Source organism: Microcaecilia unicolor, chromosome 9 (assembly GCF_901765095.1).
Source record: "Microcaecilia unicolor chromosome 9, aMicUni1.1, whole genome shotgun sequence".
Classification (NCBI taxonomy): Eukaryota; Metazoa; Chordata; class Amphibia; order Gymnophiona; family Siphonopidae; genus Microcaecilia; species Microcaecilia unicolor.
Window position 1 is genome coordinate 217,715,677 of NC_044039.1, and position 19,846 is coordinate 217,735,522.

At 44.9% G+C, this 19,846-nt stretch overlaps 1 protein-coding gene across 1 annotated transcript in view; it reads left to right on the forward strand.

The window, feature by feature from the left end:
* STON2 (stonin 2) overlaps window positions 1-19,846 on the forward strand; it is a 257,064-nt gene that overhangs the window by 155,153 nt on the left and 82,065 nt on the right. The window contains exons 9-10 of the mRNA XM_030213724.1: window positions 10,571-10,671; window positions 11,282-11,337. Of these exons, the coding sequence (XP_030069584.1) occupies window positions 10,571-10,671; window positions 11,282-11,337 (157 nt within the window). The remainder of the gene's footprint in view (window positions 1-10,570; window positions 10,672-11,281; window positions 11,338-19,846) is intronic.

Here is a 19,846-nt window from a genome sequence, read left to right on the forward strand (position 1 = left end):
TTTGTTAATATGTGGAATACATCTGGTCTGGGCTTCCTGATTTAAGGTCCAAACCTTTGCAGCCGACTCTTTCAGCTTCTTTTAACCATTTTCCTCATTTTGTCATAGTCAGCCTTTTGAAAACTGAATACTGCTACAGTAGATTTCTTTAGTGACTTCACTCCAGATATCAGCTCAGATTTGATCATGTTGTGATCACTGTTTCAAAGCAGATCCAACACCATTACCTCTCGTATCATGCCCTGCATTGCACTAAGGATTAGATCTAAAATAGCTCTTCTTGTCGGTTCTTGGACCAGTTGCTCCAAGAAGCAGTCATTTATTACATCTAAGAATTTAGCTTCCTATTGCTCCCTGATATAGCATTTATCCAGTCAATATTGGGGAGACTAAATTCACCCATTATTATAATGTTGCCCAATTTGCCAGCTTTCCTAATTTCTGTAAACATTTGTTCATCCGTCTGTTCATTCTGTCACAGCAGATGGTAGTACAGCCCTACCAGTATACTCTTTCCCTTCACAGATGGAATTTCTATCCACAAGGATTCCACACTGCTATCTGTTTCATATAGAATATTTATTTACTTGATTCTCTCTTTAACATATAGCGCAAGCCCCCCCCCCCCCCCCCCCACCCTCCAATTTGATGCACTATCATTGCTGGTTGATACACTGGAATTAGAGGCAAAGCAAAATTTCCACAGCAGGACCTGAATATAACCCAGATGGCGCTGGTTTATTTTTCAGGACAGAAAAAAAAAAAAACCAGTTAGTGTCATAAGCAACAGCACAGAGGAATCTTTTGCAGCATCCCTGTACGTCTTAACTTTGTAGAGGACTGTGTTTGCTAGAAGGCAACTCCTGGCCTTTTCAATATCACTTTCTGAACGAGAGTTAATTAACCAAGGATGCCATGCATTTTCTCCCATTGTATGTTTATGGATAAAAAGTTTTATTATTTGCAACCCATCTTGTTTCCTAATTTCTCACTTTCTGTACTTAGCACAAGTGATTTCCAAAGCTCTGCAAAGTTACTTACCCATAGGGCAGCAGGCCAAATATTCTCACAGCTGGGTGATATCATCCAACAGAGCCTAGTGCGGAATCTACTAGTGAGACTAAGAACTTTCTAGTAGCTAAGAACTTTCTAGTAGTGTCCCACTGCACATGTGCTGGTGCCTTCCTATCCGCCACGTGAGTGTGGGTTCCTCAGTTATATACAATAGTTAAAGAATATAACTCCAAGTGAAGGTGGGAGTGTATGTGAGAATACTGGGCCTGCTGTCATAGAAGAACACCTACTATAGGTAACTTTGCTTTCTCTGAGGACAAGCAGGCCTTCGTATTCTCACAGCTAAGAATCCCTAGCTACCAGGCTCATTGAAAACAACAATGCTAAGAGAATAGGGACTCGAAACATCGAGGCATGGAAGTCAATTAACCTGAAAATATGTACATACTAGCTGTGAAGGTGCAGCCTGAAACGAAATGGGCCTAGGGGGCTGGAATTGGATTCTAGACAATGAACTGGCTGCCCGAACTGGCTATCATGTCGGGTATCCTACTCAAGGCAGTAATGAGATGTGAAGTCTTGAATATGTGTAAAGATGGCCACATCACAACTTTGCAAATCTCCTCTATAGAGGCTGACCTCAAGTGGGCTACCAGCGTAGCCATAGCTCTGACAAGCCTTGACATGACCCTCCAGAATCAGCCCAGCCTGGGTATAAGTAAAGGAGATGCAATCTGCTAGCCAATTGGAAATTGTGCGTTTGCCGATGGCTACCCCCATCCTGTTTGGGTCAAAAGAAACAAAAAGCTGGGAGGAATGTCTATGGGCTTTAGTCCACTGTAGATAGAAGGCTAAGGCTTGCCTGAAGTCTAAGGTATGCAGTATACTCTCGCCAGGATGGGCATGTGGTTTGGGGAAAAATGTTGGCAGGACAAATGACTGATTAAGATGAAACTCTGACACTGTCTTTGGAAGGAACTTAGGATGTTTTCAGAGAACTACTTTATTGTGGTGAAACTTTCTTACATAATATTGTAGAGGGAAAGACCTGCAATCAGATGCTGCTATGTTATCCTTCAGCAAACCAGGTCAAATCGAGAAAATTAGTTGATTCCTCTTTGCACTATCAAACTCTATCAATATGGAACTTTCTGTCGCCAGAGATCCTTGTACTTACCAATTACTTGACTTTTCATAAGGCTTTGAAAACTTTTCTATATTCTAAATATTTAACATCTGATAATTAATTTGCTGTATTATTTGTAAATTTTTTTAGTTATTTTTTATAATTTAATGAGTATGTTAAGTCTGGCTTTGAGCTTTACAGTAACTTCCTGGAGTATTTCCAGTTTTCTTCTGTTATTGTTATCTGCACTGAACCAATAATTGGTATTTGCAGAATATAAGATCTGTGTAACATAACTTAGTGTAAGATGGATCAGCTACTAGGGCCTGAAGCTCATTGACTCTGTGAGCTGAAGTGACTCCACCAAAAACACAATTTTCCACATCAAATACTTCATATGACAGGAATCAAGTGACACAAAATGAGATTTCATCAGCTGGGTGAGGACAACGCTGAGATCCCAAGACGCAGGTGGAGGTTTGGCAAGGGGCTTTGTCAGTAACAAACCTCTCATGAAGCAAACAACTAGAGGCTGTACAGAGATGGGCTTACCTCCCACATGGTAATGATAAACATTGCACTTAGATGAACCCTTACAGAGTTGTTTTTCAAACCAGTCTCAGGTGCAGGAGGTATTCAAGCAGTTTTTGTGTAGGGCAGGTGAGGGGATTAAAGGTCTTGCCCTCACACCAGATGGCAAACCTTCACTTAAATGAGCAACACCTCTTAGTGGAGTCTTTCCTGGAAGCCAGCAAGATGCGAGAGACACCCTCCGGCAAATCTAAGGATTAAAATTCTAAACATCCAAGCCATGAGGGCCATGGATTGGAGGTTGGGATATAGAAAGGATCCCTCGTTCTGCGTAATAAAGGTTGGAAAATACTTGAATCTCCATGGATCTTCAGAGGACAACGCCAGAAGAAGAGGAAACCAGATCTGCCTTGACAATTAAGATCATAGTTCCATGGTCTTGCTCGAGTTTCAGCAAAGTCTTGTCTATGAGCGGTATCAGAGGATATGCAAACAGAAGTCACTTCCCCCAATGTAGAAAAAAAGCATGTGACGTTAGGCTGCTGTATAATCCGAGCCTCAAACAGAACTGGGGGATCTTGTTGTTGAGATGAGTGGCAAAAAGATCCACCGAGGGAGTGCCCCAAGATCTTGTGGGCTACACACATGTTGAAATACCATTCATATGGTCCAAAACCCTTCTCAGTCTGTCCACCAGGCAGTTGTCCTGCTAGTTATGTGGCTCGATGTACCACTCTAAGAAGTAGGGCCCATTGCTACATTCCTACTGCTTCCTGACACAAGGGGTAGGAACCCGTACCTCCCTGCTTGTTTACATAGAACATTGCAACCTGGTTGTCCGTTTGAATGAGAATAATTTGGTTCTGTAGCCGATCTCTGAAAGCCTTTAGAGTGTTTGAAATAGCCCTCAACTCAAGGAGGTAGATATGAAGATCCACTTCCTGAACAGAACAAGTTTCCTAGGTGTGAAGCCCATCTACTTGAGCTCCCTATCCCAAGTTGGGTGCATTCATTGTTAACACCTTCTGAGGAGGCAGAATTTTGAATGGCAGTTCCACAGTCAAATTCGATTGAACTGTCCACCAGAGAAGGTCATGAGTTAACTCTAGTGGAATCTGGATTGCATCCACTAGATTTCCAACTGTCTGAGACCACTGGGAAGCTAGGGTCCACTGGGCCGTTCTCAAATGGAGCCATGCCATGAGAGTCACATGCACTATTGAGGCCATGTGGCCCATCAATCTCATCATTTGCCGAGCTGTAGCCTGCTTGCTGTTGTGAACCTGTGAAAAGAGTACTGTCAAGGTGTCTGCCTCACTTCTGGGGGAAAACCCTGTGCTTGCAATTTATCGAGCAGGGCTCCTATGTACTCCAATTGTTGGACCAGAAAAAGATGGGACTTGGGGTAGTTTATGACAAATCCTAGGAGCTCCAACACCTAAATAGTTAGGCGCATTGACTCTGATGCCCCTTCCTGCGATGTGCTCTTGACCAGCCAATAGTCCAGATAGGGAAACACATATACTCCCAGTCTGCTTAAATATGCTGCTGCTACCACTAGACCCTTGGTGAATACCCTGGCAGCTGATGTGAGGCCAAATGGCAGAACACTGTACTGGTAGTAGTGTTTCCCTATCCGAAATCTGAGATACCTCCTGTGACTGGGAAGTACTGAAATGTGGGTATAGGCATTCTTTAAGCCCAGAAAGCATAGTCAATCGTTTTCCTGATCATGAGGAGATGGGTGCACAGGGAAATCATCCTGAACTTCACTTTGACCAGGAATTTGTTTAGAGCCCTTAGGTCTAGGATGGGGCGAAATCCCACCATCTTTTTGGGCACAAGGAAGTACCTGGAATAGAATCCCTTCCCTTCTAGCCCTGGTGACATGGGTTCAACCACACTGGTTTGTAGAAGGCGGCGATTTCCTCTACAAGTACCTGCTTGTGCTGAGAGCTGATATACAAAAGTTCTCAGTGGACAATTTGGTGGTCTTTGATGCCAATGCAGGACATAACTAAGACAGACTATTTGAAGAACCCACCGGCCGGAGGTTACAAGGGGCCACCTGTGTTGCTAAAATTTCAGCCTCCTCCCTACCGGTAAGCCGCCCAGGACGGTTACTTTGAGCGTGGCTATGCTCTCCTGGAGCCAGTCAAAAGCTCGTTCTTTGCTTCAACTGGGGTTGAGGCTTCTGAGGGTGAGACTGGCGAGGCCTGGGGGTTCTGGGCAGTGCGAGAAGGTTGTGGAAACCTACGCCTCTCAGAGTAGTAGGGTTACCGTCTCGGTCCACTCAAAAACCTCCTAGAAGAGGAGGCTGCAGCTGGAGTTTGCCGAGATAGAGTTTGGATGGTATTTGTATGTTTCTTGATGAAGTCTGTGACCTACCTTATCTCCAAACAGGTTGTCACCTCGGCAAGAACATCCGCCAACCTCTCCTGAATTGCTGGTTCTAGGTCAGAGACACCCGGTCATGAAATTCAGTACATCCTCAGACCCATGGCAGACAGTCTGAATGCTATATCAAAAGAGTCATACTTTCCTCTGGCCAGATACTTCCAACACTCCAACTGCTTACTGGCCAATTAGCAAAGCTCTGCGGCCTGCTCCCGTGGGAGAGAATCTGCAAGACTTAATGTACTGCAGACCAAAGACTGCAAGTAAAGGCTCGTGTACAGCTGGTAGAACTGGATGCAGGCAATAAGCACCGAGGCTTGAAAAGATTTCCTCCCAAATGAGTCCAGTGTCCAAGCCTCTCTACCTGGGAGTGCTGAGGCATGAGTCCTGGAAATCATGGCTCATTTGAGGGCGGATTCAACCACTAGAGAATGGTGGAGCATCTGGACTCTCAAATCCGAGAGCCTTCTGGATACAATATTGCATATCCACTTTCTTAAGTGCAACCTGCACTGAGAGGGGAGACTCCCAGTTCTTCATCAGTGCAGCTTTAAGGATAGGGTGCAATAATATTGTAACCCCTTTCTTTGGAGGAGACTTGTAGTCACTCTTCCTCTGTCTCTAACTTAAATAGATTAGCAGAAGCCATCTTCTTAACTAAACTATTGAAAGAGAGACTCTCTGGTGCAGATTTACGTCTCTCTTGAGGTGGGAGGGGCTCAGAGTGTATCCCATAAGACTCCTCCTCCGAGAAGTAGTGTGGGTCCTCCTCTGAGTCCCATGAACGGTCCCACTCAGACTGTTCACCATACTCAGACCTGGCTGAATGAGTGCCTGCCTCAGCTCAGTGGAACCATATCCACGCCCCAAAGAGTGCCGAGGTACAGCCCTACCTTCTGTCTCTGGGGAAACTTCCTCCTCTGACATTGAAAGTGGTACTATATGTGTCGATGTCGACACCTTCAAGATGCCGGCATCGAGGATCTCGGCACAAGCATGGGCTGACCCTCAGGAAGAATCTGAGGCTGATCCGCAGCTGGTGCAAGCGCCTTCAATGCCTGAGTAGTTTGCAGCTGCATCATCTGCACCAGCTCCTCCCTGAGCATGGCTCAGAACCGCTCATCAAAGGAAGGCATCGGCAAAGGTGGGGGAGCTGGGAGAGAGGCAGCCTGAGAAAACTGGCTGCCCGGAGACATGCGCACCAGCACCTCTTCCAAAGAGGAGGAGCGCTCCTCCCAGTGCCGGCACATCTCGGGTACCAGCAAAGCCATTGCCTTGGTGCTCCCAGCACTATGCATGCTTGGCTTCTTGGGCTTCCCCCAATGCTCAGCATCATGGTTTTTTGGTACCAACAAGGACAAAGTCAAGCGCATACATGTCCTTGGTGTCGAATTCGATGCTGACCAGTCCTGGGGTCTGCTCTCAGTGCCTGATATTGAGACAGGAGGAGACCTTCTCGATGCCGGTGCACTCCCAGTGGATATTGAAGTCTTGGCAGCCATTGAGGTCAATGCTTCTGGTGCTGATGACAATGTATCAGCCTTCGAGGAGCCAAAATGTTTCTCCTGTTGGACCTTCCATCCCTCTGTGTCCTCAACTGCATTTTTTATGTTCAAATCATGTTTATTAGAAAAGGAACACACAGAAGATACAACAGTTCGAATGATACAAAGAATTATACAGTATATCCCCCCTCCACCCACCTCCCTCCCTCAACTGCATTTTTTAAACAGAGAGAACAAGAGTTAGGCTCATGGTCAGACCCCAGGCACCTGATGTACCAAGATTGTGGGTCTGTCACAGAAATCACCCGATTACATTGGGTGCACCTCTAGAAGCCACGGGGGGGTCTTCTAGGAGATTGAGAAAAGAATTGCAGCCAAATTAAACTCCTCAATTGTGAACCAAAGAAGGGGCAGCGGTAAAACTGAGGTCAGTGCTCCGGCCTAAATGGGCCTAGCAGCTTGCGAAAAATAAAGGAACCTAAGAGCCGAAAAAAACTAGTGAAAATAAAGGGAAATTAAAAAAGAAAATGAAGAATTAAAAATAATAGCTGAGAAAAGGTAAACTATCCGTACAGGAAGGCACTGCAAAAGAAAGAGATACACACACTGAGAGGAGAACACAAAATGTGTCCTCCCTGCTCTGCAGAAAAAAAACAAAGCTGAGGGACCCGCGGCCATGCGGCAGGCAGGAAGGCATCAGCACATGCGCGGTGGGACGATACTAGAAAGTTCTTAGACTCGCTGGTCAGCGTCCACACCGGGCTCCATCAGATGATGCCACCCAGCTGTGAGAATACGAAGGCCTGCTTGTCCTTGGAGAATGACATCAGCTGCAATGAATGACAGGAGTGCAAGGTTTCCGAAAACTGGGAGTGCTATCCTTGTCACCCTTTCTTTGCTTTTCTTATTGCCCTCCTCAGACCCCTTGCTGAGAAGGACCTGGGCACGTTCTTTGGCCCGAGTAATGTTTGTTGGCTGGGAGGGGCTGCCACAGGTTCAGTTGTCTTCCTGCCTCAATTGTGAGTGCAGGCCACCTCCATGGCACATTATTTTAAGTCTGTCATCATTATTTTACTTTTAATTTGTTTATTAATATTCGTTTAACAATACAAGATTCACTTGCAAGTTACAATACAGAGAAAATCGTACTATGAAAAATTAGCCTATATAATAAAACGCACCTCCAACGTTCTGAAGCCGAGAAAGTGAAGCCTTCAAGCCTTGAAGCATTCCTGCAACGTTCCGGAACTACTTGTCGTCAATTGAGGAGATGGAGCCTTACAGAGCACACGAATGCTTCAAGGCTTGAAGGCTTCACTTTCTCGGCGTCAGAACATTGGAGGTGCGTTTTATTATATAGGATGTGCTCGGTGCTTTTCTGTAGCACATGGGGGGAATTTAATATATGCTGATTAAAGTGGAGGAGTGGCTGGAGGGGGGACAATCGCTGGGTGGCTGGAGGGGGGGGCAGGGGACACAGGAGAATCGCTGAGTGGCTGGAGGGGGGCAAGGGAAAAAGGAGAATCGCTGGGTGGCTGCAGGGGGGCAGGGGACACATGATAATCACTGGATGGCTGCAGGGAGGGCAGGGGAGAGAGGAGAATCGCTGGGTGGCTGCAGGGGACAGAGGAGACTCGCTGGGTGGCTGGAGGGGGAGGCAGGGGAGAGAAGAGCATCGGTGGGTGGCTGGAGAGGGGCAAGGGAAAAAGCAGAATCGCTGGGTGGCTGGAGGGGAGCAAGGAAAGAGGAGAATTGCTGGGTGGCTGGAGAGGGGACAGAGAAGACACACTCGCACCCAGCAGTCTCACTCTCTCTATCACACACACACACACTCGCACATTCACTCTCTCTCTCTCACACACAGTCAATCTCACACATACTCTCTCAAACATACACACTCTGAGGATTCGGAAAACCTTGCTAGCGCCCGTTTCAATTTGTGTCAGAAACGGGCCTGTTTTACTAGTACATTAATAAAATTATTTGCTCTCTTTCTTAGACCACAATAATGAAAGAAAAAAGGGGGGAGGGGTATATTAGATGAGGAGATCATAATTTAAAGAATATACCAATAAAGAGTATGTCTAGCCTGAATTTTCCATCTTTTTCAGTTACTTAATCAGTTAACATTCACACGTAGAGTCTATTTGGTCACTTTTTTCATCTCAAGAAGAGAGGTGTGGTAGCCGTGTTAGTCCACTCTTAAAGGTTATCAATAGAAATCAAACAAAATAAAACATGGAAAAGAAAATAAGATGATACCTTTTTTATTGGACATAACTTAATACATTTCTTGATTAGCTTTCGAAGGTTGCCCTTCTTCGTCAGATCGGAAATAAGCAAATGTGCTAGCTGACAGTGTATATAAGTGAAAACATTCAAGCATTACTATGACAGTAAAATAGATACCATTGGAGATTCTACATGGAATGTTGCTACTATTGGAGATTCTACATGGAATGTTGCTACTATTGGACATTCTACATGGAATGTTGATATTTCACTAGCAACATTCCATGTAGAAGCCTGCGCGGCCACATTGGTGATCTACAAGGGCCGACTTCTACATGGAATGTTGCTAGTGGATTAGCAACATTCCATGTAGAATCTATAGAAATCAAACAAAATAAAACATGGAAGAGAAAATAAGATGATACCTTTTTTATTGGACATAACTTAATACATTTCTTGATTAGCTTTCGAAGGTTGCCCTTCTTCCTCAGATCGGAAATAAGCAAATGTGCTAGCTGACAGTGTATATAAGTGAAAACATTCAAGCATTACTATGACAGTCTGACAGGGTGGGAGGAGGGGGGTGGGTAGGAAGTATGCATGGGGACATCAAAGCATATCATTGATATTCTAACAGGGTGGGTGTGGATAGGTGAGGGGAGGGTGCCAGCAGGGTTCCCACGCCTGTTGGTCAACATTTTATAGGACCAGGACACTGTACCAGTGACTTCACAGTGAGAATCCTCAAAGGTAACTTTAAAACCATACAAGAACGTAAGACCTTTGAAGTCAGAATGATTGAATATTTTAACACCCAACAGAAAGGACTTAACAAGGATCTGGGGTTCCTAGCCCATTATAAACCTTAAAGCTGTATTTCTCTCCACCCCTCACCTATCCACACCCATCCTGTTAGAATATCAATGATATGCTTTGATGTCCCCATGCATACCTCCTACCCACCCCCATCCTCCCACCCTGTCAGACTGTCATAGTAATGCTTGAATGTTTTCACTTATATACACTGTCAGCTAGCACATTTGCTTATTTCCGATCTGACGAAGAAGGGCAACCTTCGAAAGCTAATCAAGAAATGTATTAAGTTATGTCCAATAAAAAAGGTATCATCTTATTTTCTTTTCCATGTTTTATTTTGTTTGATTTCTATTGATAACCTTCATCTCAAGAAAAATGTCATCATTATTCTAAGTTTAAAGATTTTGCTTGTGCTGAGCCCCTGAGTGTCGTTTTTTGGATGACTGGCAAAGATTTCCACCTGATTCACCCGAGCCCTTTGATGCCTTCGTGGATTTTATATGTCAGACACACTGCAGGTGCCATATTTTTTAATTAAAGGAAAAAAAAAATATTTTCATGAAATGAAAGATTATTTATTAAAATCAAGAACTGGAAACGGAGGCATACTTGTTCTTTCACTGCTTTTTTGTAATGAAATGTCACACTGTACTATATTAGTCGCTGAAACGGCAGAGAAGGGCATTTTTTTATGTGCGGAGATTGTTAATGCATGCTGATACATGTCTGAATCTTGAAATTAATGTTTACATACAGTGAGTACAATCTGATGTAATTGCAGCTCTTTAGAATGCAAGTTTCCAAGAATAGCCTATACAGATGCTCTGCGTGTACTGCAGACACTGCCTTGTTAACAGAATTCCTCTGAGAAGAAACCTGGCTGGGTATAAACCTCTACTACCAATACCTCACCTGTAACATGAAAAGTCAGGGGATCTTTATGCTGCAGCAACAATTCCGACCTGTTCCACGTCTTTGCAGCATATCGTTCGTGTGGTCCGGAGCTGAAGAAGGCCAGAATAGGTTCTGTGGCGTCTGAGATCAAACTGTGTAGGCTGAACATCTCCAGGTCTTCTTCCACCAAGAATACTCAGGGACCGCAGAATGGAGGCCACTGACAACAGAAAGTTGTTATTTACAGTCAAACCTCACTCTAGCACCTGGGGCTCAGAATCTGTTGCTGTGTGTCTTGACTGAAGATCACATAAAGTGGTGTGCACAGCTGGGGTTTATTATGCCATATTCACCCCTGTAAGTACCATGGGATCCCACATCAGGAATCTTCAGGACTATATTTTAATGACATTCATCTGGTTTCTTTCAGATCAGGCAGGCCACGTGTTAACTTTGCTCTCCAGCTGGGTCAAGAATTCTGTGCGTTTACAGAGGCTTTCCCCAAATCTTTGGGGATTGTTACTCTGTGCTTGAGAAACAAGTGATGTTGCAGGAGCCACTCTTAACTCTCTGTGGTGCTATAGGTATTGGCAGTCAGATGCAACTTATGCAGAAGTCCTGAGTGGCACAGGAAAGTGAATACAAAGCGCCAAAATCACCCGACTCCTGACCACTGCATTTGCACTAAGAACATGGGCCAAAGCAGAGCCTCCATTCCCCAAAGATTTGCCATCTTATTTTTTTTGCTTGTTTTTTTTACCAACAGCTAGCATCTCTGGCATCTCGGACAGCGGTCGACAGTATAACTCTACAGAAGAGCATGTAGGTCGAGGATGTAGCTATGGACTTCAAATCAGCATTTCCTGGCTGTATCGGTGCACATGGCAGAGGGTATTATATTTCATGGTTACAGAATCACCTTTAATGCATTTCACAGTGTGGTGATGAGACTTTGCTAAGAGTCCTGCAGGAAATATGAGCACATGCCAAACAGCCTCTCATTTTGTACTTGAATGGACTTCAAACCAGCCACTTTAGGAAACCAGTGTGCTGAGGTACAGCTCACCAAAATGTGCCAGTGGGGGCCCAGTATGTTTCTTAGTCTTGTAAACATGAAAGTGGGATTACAGTGGACGGCCAACTGCGCACCTGCCCTGTTTCTTACACCCTCCCTCCAAGCATTCAATGCTGGTCACTTTCAGAGGTAGGATAACTAGGTTGCAAATGGGATTCTGTCAAAACTTACTGCTCCTAGAACCTAGCCAAATGCCCTTGTTTACTGTCCTGTATCTGGCAGAGGAGAAGTGTAGTGAAGGGTTTGTTGCTTTTTGTTTTCATGAACTGGAGTGGGAATTTTAAAGGGATAACCACCTTCCCCCCACCTTCTTGCTTAAAATATACTGTACCCTGTTGCACTATTGTGATTGATGTTTTGTTTCTTTTGAAAACAAGGTCGCACACTGTTCACAAAAAGAAAGGAACTTGTTAATGTAGTTCCTCCAGGCAGAAGTTTGCTATGTCACTGTTACTGAATTGTGGAAACACCTCAATAAAGTGTGTTTGCTTCTTGCAAAATGTGTACGTTGTATGTTTCACATATCAAAAAGAACAAAAAATGTTTTTATGTTTATTTATTAATTACATTTGTACCCACATTTTCCCATCTATTTGCAGGCTCAATGTGGCTTACATACTACCGTGAGGCGTTAGCCACCTCCGGTGATGAAACAAATACAAAGTGATGTTATGGTTGAATGAGATTCATGTGTTAAGACACATTAGGGAATCGAGAAGAAGAGTTATATAGTGTTCATTACGAGCTTTGTTTTTGTTGTGTTGCAGGGTTCACGCACATTAAGTTGGGTCAGTAGGGTATGCCTTTTCGAGCAGGTTGGTCTTTAGTCATTTCCGGAAGTTAAGGTGGCCGTACGTTGTTTTCACTGCTTTTGGTAGTGCATTCCAGAGTTGCGTGCTTATATAGGAGAAGCTGGATGCATAGATTGATTTGTACTTGAGTCCTTTGCAGCTAGGGTAGTGAAGAAAGAGAAATTAAGAACAAAATTAAATATACTGTTTGCAAATGGAGACTAGGATGGAAAATAATCCTAACTCTGGGGGTGAAAATATGTTTAGAAAACCCACGGGTCAGTCAGAAAAATGATGGAATCATTGAAACTTTTAATTTTTAGCTTTTTTTTTCTGGCTTAATTTTTTGAAATACTAGTTTGCTTCACTTGTTTATTTTTTTTATTCTCCAGTTGTCCTCACTTGAGAGGGGTCAAGCTGTGATTGCAGAGCTATGACACAACTTGTTGAAGTCCAGGGACCTTCATACTGAACAGGGAGACAGCAAAGCTTTAGGTGGTTAGAAAATAGGACAAAACAAAAATGCTGATGTTCCAACAAAGTTTGGTTTACTAAAGCAAAATCCTCTCCAGTTGTGACCACACAAAACACACTTCCTAAGAGAGAACTGTATAGATTTCCAGCATTATAATGATGTACCACATACTTTCTCTCTCAGGATCCCTCATCTGTACTACAGCACTCCTTTGGGAATGGGCTCAAAGATTTCCTAGTCCCTCTTCATACCTAAAATCCTTGAATACAACCTGTTTGGATATCTTGTTTCCTCTGCTTGTGCACCAGTTGGGTACAAACCTTTTCTTTCTCTTTAGCCTCGGCGCCAGGCTGCCACCAGTACACTAACCTCTAATTCTACAAATGGCGTCCACTAGAGAATAGTACCACTGACATGTAACTTAATTAATTGGCCACTGATTGGCAATAACTGTCAATAATTAAACAGCTACTACTACTTATCATTTCTATAGTGCTACTAGACGTACGCAGCGATGTACACTTGAACATGAAGAGACAGTCCCTGCTCGACAGAGCTTACAATCTAATTAGGACAGACAAACAGCACAAATAAGGGATAAGGACAAAGGGTAGCAAGATTCCAGAATCCCAAAGAATAGCAAGATTCCGGAATCCCAAAGCTACTACTACTACTACTTATCATTTCTATAGCGCTACTAGACGTACGCAGCACTGTACACTTGAACATGAAGAGACAGTCCCTGCTCGACAGAGCTTGCAATCTAATCAGGACAGACAAACAGGACAAATAATGGATAAGGACAAAGCAGCAAGATTCCAGAATCCCAAAGACTACTACTACTACTATTTAGCATTTCTATAGCGCTACAAGGCATACGCAGCGCTGCACAAACATAGAAGAAAGACAGTCCCTGCTCAAAGAGCTTACAATCTAATAGACAAAAAATAAATAAAGTAAGCAAATCAAATCAATTAATGTGAACAGGAAGGAAGAGAGGAGGGTAGGTGGAGGCGAGTGGTTACAAGTGGTTACGAGTCAAAAGCAATGTTAAAGAGGTGGGCTTTCAGTCTAGATTTAAAGGTGGCCAAGGATGGGGCAAGACGTAGGGGCTCAGGAAGTTTATTCCAGGCGTAGGGTGCAGCGAGACAGAAGGCGCGAAGTCTGGAGTTGGCAGTAGTGGAGAAGGGAACAGATAAGAAGGATTTATCCATGGAGCGGAGTGCACGGGAAGGGGTGTAGGGAAGGACGAGTGTGGAGAGATACTGGGGAGCAGCAGAGTGAGTACATTTATAGGTTAGTAGAAGAAGTTTGAACAGGATGCAAAAACGGATAGGGAGCCAGTGAAGGGTCTTGAGGAGAGGGGTAGTACTACTACTACTACTACTACTTATCATTTCTATAGCGCTACTAGATGTACGCAGCGCTGTACACTTGAACATGAAGAGACAGTCCCTGCTCGACAGAGCTTACAATCTAATCAGGACAGACAAACAGGACAAATAAGGGATAAGGACAAAGAGTAGCAAGATTCCATGCAGAATCCTAAAGAGTAGCAAGATTCTGGAATCTCAAAGACTACTACTACTACTACTTATCATTTCTATAGTGCTACTAGACTTATGCAGCGCTGTACACTTGAACATGAAGAGACAGTCCCTGCTCGACAAAGCTTACAATCTAACTAGGACAGACAAACAGGATAAACAGCACTAATTGACACTAATTTATAGGTATACACGTAAGTTATGACCCTATTCTGTAAATTGTGCGTGTAAATTTTCTAGTGTTTAACTGCACAAGGGGTGTTCACGTGAAAAGGGCATGGGTGTTCTGACTATTCTAGCGTGCACTTTATAGAATAGTGGACCCCTTTTACCAAGCTGCAGCAAAAGGGAGTTGGTGCTGGCGTCAGCACATATTTTACAAGCGAAACGAGGCCCCCTTTTACTGCAGCTGGTAAAAGGGAAGTCTCGCCTTCCTGCAGGAAATGTCCGTGTGACAAGTAAAGCACTTGCCACATGGCCATTTCGGGGGGGGGGGGGGGGGGGGGGGGGGAGGGGAGCCCTTACAGCCACCCACTGAGGCAGCGATGAGGGCTCCTGCGTTAACCCGGCGGTAACCGGGCAGCCCACGGCACTGCCCGATTACCGCCGGGTGCACTCCGGGAACACAAAAATAAATAAATGTTTGTAGCACCGGAAATGATGGCACGCTAGGGGTGGGAAGTACCCCCGGGCTGCTACGGTAGCCTGGCGGTACTTCCTGTATATTTATTTATTTAGTTATTGCATTTGTACCCCTCATTTTCCCACCTATTTGCAGGCTCAATGTGGCTTACATAGTACCGTCAAGGCGTTTGACCAGTCGGTTGATAACAGATACAAGATTAAGTACATAAGTAATGCCACACTGGGAAAAGACCAAGGGTCCATCGAGCCCAGCATCCTGTCCACGACAGCGGCCAATCCAGGCCAAGGGCACCTGGCAAGCTTCCCAAATGTACAAACATTCTATACATGTTATTCCCGGAATTGTGGATTTTTCCCAAGTCCATTTAGTAGCGGTTTATGGACTTGTCCTTTAGGAAACCGTCTAACCCCTTTTAAACTCTGCCAAGCTAACCGCCTTCACCACGTTCTCCGGCAACGAATTCCAGAGTTTAATTACGCGTTGGGTGAAGAAAGATTTTCTCCGATTGTTTTAAATTTACTACACTGTAGTTTCATCGCATGCCCCCTAGTCCTAGTATTTTTGGAAAGTGTGAACAGACGCTTCACATCCACCTGTTCCACTCCACTCATTATTTTATATACCTCTATCATGTCTCCCCTCAGCCGTCTCTTCTCCAAGCTGAAAAGCCCTAGCCTCCTTAGTCTTTCTTCATAGGGAAGTCGTCCCATCCCCGCTATCATTTTAGTTGCCCTTCGCTGCACCTTTTCCAATTCCACTATATCTTTCTTGAGATGCGGCGACCAGAACTGAACACAATACTCAAGGTGCAGTCGCACCATGGAGCGATATAACGGCATTATAACATCCTTACACCTGTTTTCCATACCTTTCCTAATAATACCCAACATTCTATTCGCTTACCGAGCCGCAGCAGCACACTGAGCAGAAGGTTTCAGTGTATTATCGACGACGAAACCCAGATCCCTTTCTTGGTCCGCAACTCCTAACGTGGAACCTTGCATGACGTAGCTATAATTCGGGTTCTTTTTTCCCACATGCATCACCTTGCACTTGCTCACATTAAACGTCATCTGCCATCTAGCCACCCAGTCTCCCAGTCTCGTAAGGTCCTTCTGTAATTTTTCACAATCCTGTCACGAGTTAACGACTTTGAATAACTTTGTGTCATCAGCAAATTTAATTACCTCGCTAGTTACTCCCATCTCTAAATCATTTATAAATATATTAAAAAGCAGCGGTCCTAGCACAGACCCCTGAGGAACCCCACTAACTACCCTTCTCCATTGTGAATACTGCCCATTTAACCCCACTCTCTTTTCCTATCCTTCAACCAGTTTTTAATCCACAATAGGTTGTATAGTGATCATATGAGTTATAAGTGGAGGGTCGCAAGGGATGAAGATTGCGTGTTGTCCAGTATGCTGTGTTGCTGGGTGAAGAGGTTTACGTGGGGTCGCTGGGGTAGGCCATTTTGAAGAGGTTGGTGTTTAGTGATTTCCTGAAGTTCAGGTGGTCGTGCATTGTTTTCACAGCTTTTGGGAGGAGCAGTAAGCTTGCGTTGAGCTTACCGCTGCTTAGTAAAAGGAGCCCACTATCAGTTACACACAAAAGGTGCTGCATTTAGGCGTGTGCATAACCTGCGCGGGGGGGTGGGGGGTGCTGTTTCACTATCACATTTTCAATTGTGAGGGTCGGGCAAGCTCTGCAGGACTCCAGAGAACCTGCTTGTTCATAGTGATAGAAAACACAATATTGAAGTGTCACCCTACACTGGGAACAATGCAGTAGGAGGACTCCCGCTCAGCTTAGAGGGAAGAGTGATGTGCCAAAGACATGGTGTAAATGCTCAAATAATCATAAAGGCTGAAGGGTTTGTAGATCTCTAAACACCAAACTCGTGCGCCCAAGTCCCCTTATCAACAACTGAAATTAAGTTCCAAATTGGATATCAAACAGTTACTGCCATCATAAATCCAAAAGAACCTCCACCTTCCTTTATTTAACTATTCTTTTACTTGTTACTTTTTACTTCAGCTTAACAACCCCCCCTTGAAAACTTCAAAGCAGGATGTTCTTTATCCTTTTGTCAAGTCATCTTCCCCAAACAAAAGAGAAAAAGTCTCCAGTTCTGATTTGGTCAAAAATTCAACAACAAAAGGGAAAAGACCTATTACCCTCTTCTCCTGTAATCCAGAAGGCTTCCTCAAAACACCTACAGGTAAATATAGTGTTGGTGCCCCTGCAGGGATAAAAGAAAGAAGAGAACATCTCCCTATCTTTTTGACTCTTGGAGCCAGTGCAAGAGTAATTGGCTCCCTAGTCAACCTTTCAGCCTCACCCCCCTCAATTAACTTTCAGAACCCTAGTCCCTCTTCTCTCCTAACAATTTGATAATTAAAACACAATGATGATCATCCAATTCCACCCCTTCCAAAATGATACTATAAAAACACAAAAATTGGACATCCTATGTTAAAATATCAAACTTTGCTTCATATATATTGTGAAGAAGTGAGTGATACTAAGGCAGGTTTCCCGAAGGACATTCCCTCGCTAATGATGAGATTGACCAGTTTATTCTCGAAAGAGATCGCCGGCCATCTTCTGACACAAATCAGGAGAGGCCGGCCATCTCCTGAAGCCGGCCAAATCGATATAATCTAAAGCTGATTTTGGCTGGCGCCAACTGCTTTCCGTCGCGGAGCTGGCCAAACTTCAAGGGGGCGTTTCGGCAGGGTACAGAAAGCAGGACAGGAGCGGGACGTGGGCGTGGTTATGAGATGGCCAGCTTCGCCCGATAATGGAAAAAAAGATGGCCAGCTCTGATGAGCATTTCGCCGGATTCACTTGGTCCATTTATTTTTACGACCAAGCCTCAAAAAAGTGCCCCAATTGACCAGATGACCACCGGAGGGAATTGGGGATCACCTCCCCTTACTCCCCCAGTGGTCATCAACCCCCTCCCACCCCCAAAAAATTTTTTTAAACATTTTTTTTGTCAGCCTCTATGCCAGCCTGAAATGTCATACCCAGCTCCCTGACAGCAGTATACAGGTACCTGGAGCAGTTTTTTGTGGGTTCAGTGCACTTCAGGCAGGTGGACCCAGGCCCCCCCCCCCCCGTACCTGTTACACTTGTGGTGGTAAATGGGAGCCCTCCAACCCCCCCCCAAACCCACTGTACCCACAAGTAGGTGCCCCCCTTCACCCCTTAGGGCTATGGTAGTGGTCTAGTGTTGTGGGGAGTGGGTTTTGGGGGGGATTTTGGGGGCTCAGCACCCAAGGTAAGGGAGCTATGCACCTGGGACCAATTTTTGAAGTCCACTGCAGTGCCCCCTAGGGTGCCCGGTTGGTGTCCTGGCATGTCAGGGGGACCAGTGTACTACAAATGCTGGCTCCTCCCACGACCAAATACCTTGCCGGGTTTGAGATGGCCGGGCCCAGTTTCCATTATAGCCGAAAACCGAAGCCAGCCATCTTTAAACCCGGCAATCTCAACATTTGACCTAAATGTTGAAATTTAGCCGGCCCCAAGCAAAATTTTCTCTATGAGTGGTATTCGGGGATATGCATACAGAAGCCCCTCCCCCAAATGAAGAAGAAAGGCATCTGACACTAGTCTGCCATGTGATCCAAGCCTGGAGCAGAACTGAGGGGGCTTTGTTGTAGAGATGAGTGGCAAAAAGACCCACCAAGGGGATGCCCTACGATCGGAAGATCTTGCTATGCCTATATTAAGAGAACACTTGTTTGGTTGCAGTACCTTGTTCAGTCTGTCCACAAGGCAAAGAGCATAAGAGTAGTCATACTGGGTCAGACTAATGGTCCATCTAGCCCAGTATCCTGTTTCCAAAAAGTGTCCAAGCCAGGTCACAAGTACCTGCAGAAACCCAAATCGTGGGCAGGTATGTAGCGTGGAGGTCCATGCCTTGACAGAGGGCCCACTGCCACATCTCCACTGCCTCTTGACACAAGGGATAGGATCCTGTACCCCCCCCCCCCCCCCTTGTTTGCATAGAACATTGCAACCTGGTTGTGTGTTTAGATGAGAATAATTTGATTCAGCAGTCAATCTCTGAAAGTCTTTACAGCATTCCAGGTTGCCCTGAGCTCAAGGAGGTTGATGTGAAACTGAGTCACGTGAGCAGACTACAGACCCTGAGAGTGAAGCCATCTACATGAGCCCCCCCATACCAGGCTGTCAACACCTTTCAAGGTGGTGGAATTTGGAATGGTAGTCCCAGAGTAAAACTGGATTGAATCGTCCACCAGAGAAGGTCGCATGCCAACTCTGGATTGCATTCACTAGATTTCCCATCGCCTGAGATCACTGGGAGTCCATTGAGACTCTCTCAAGTGGAGACATGCCATGGGAGTGACATGCACAGTCGAGCTCATTTGGTCCATTAATCTCAACATTTCACGAACGGAAACCTGCTTGCTGCTGCAGACCTGCAAGGCGAGTGATATTAAAGTATCTGCCCACATTTGTGGAAGAAAAGACCAAGCCTGCACTGTGTCCCACAGGACTTTTATGTACTCCATATGGTGAACCAGATGAAAGTGGGAATAAATAATGTGGGACTTGGGGTAGTTGCTGACAAACCCTAATAGCTCCAACACCTGAATAGTTAAGCGTATTAACTCTGTCACTCCTTCCTGCAACGTGCTTTTGATCAACTGTGCCTTCTCAAATCCGGAAGCCTTCTTGAATCCAGGAGCCTTATGGATACAGTATTGCGTATCCACCTTCTTGGGTATAACTTGCACTGAGAGAGGATGGGGTGCAATGGAA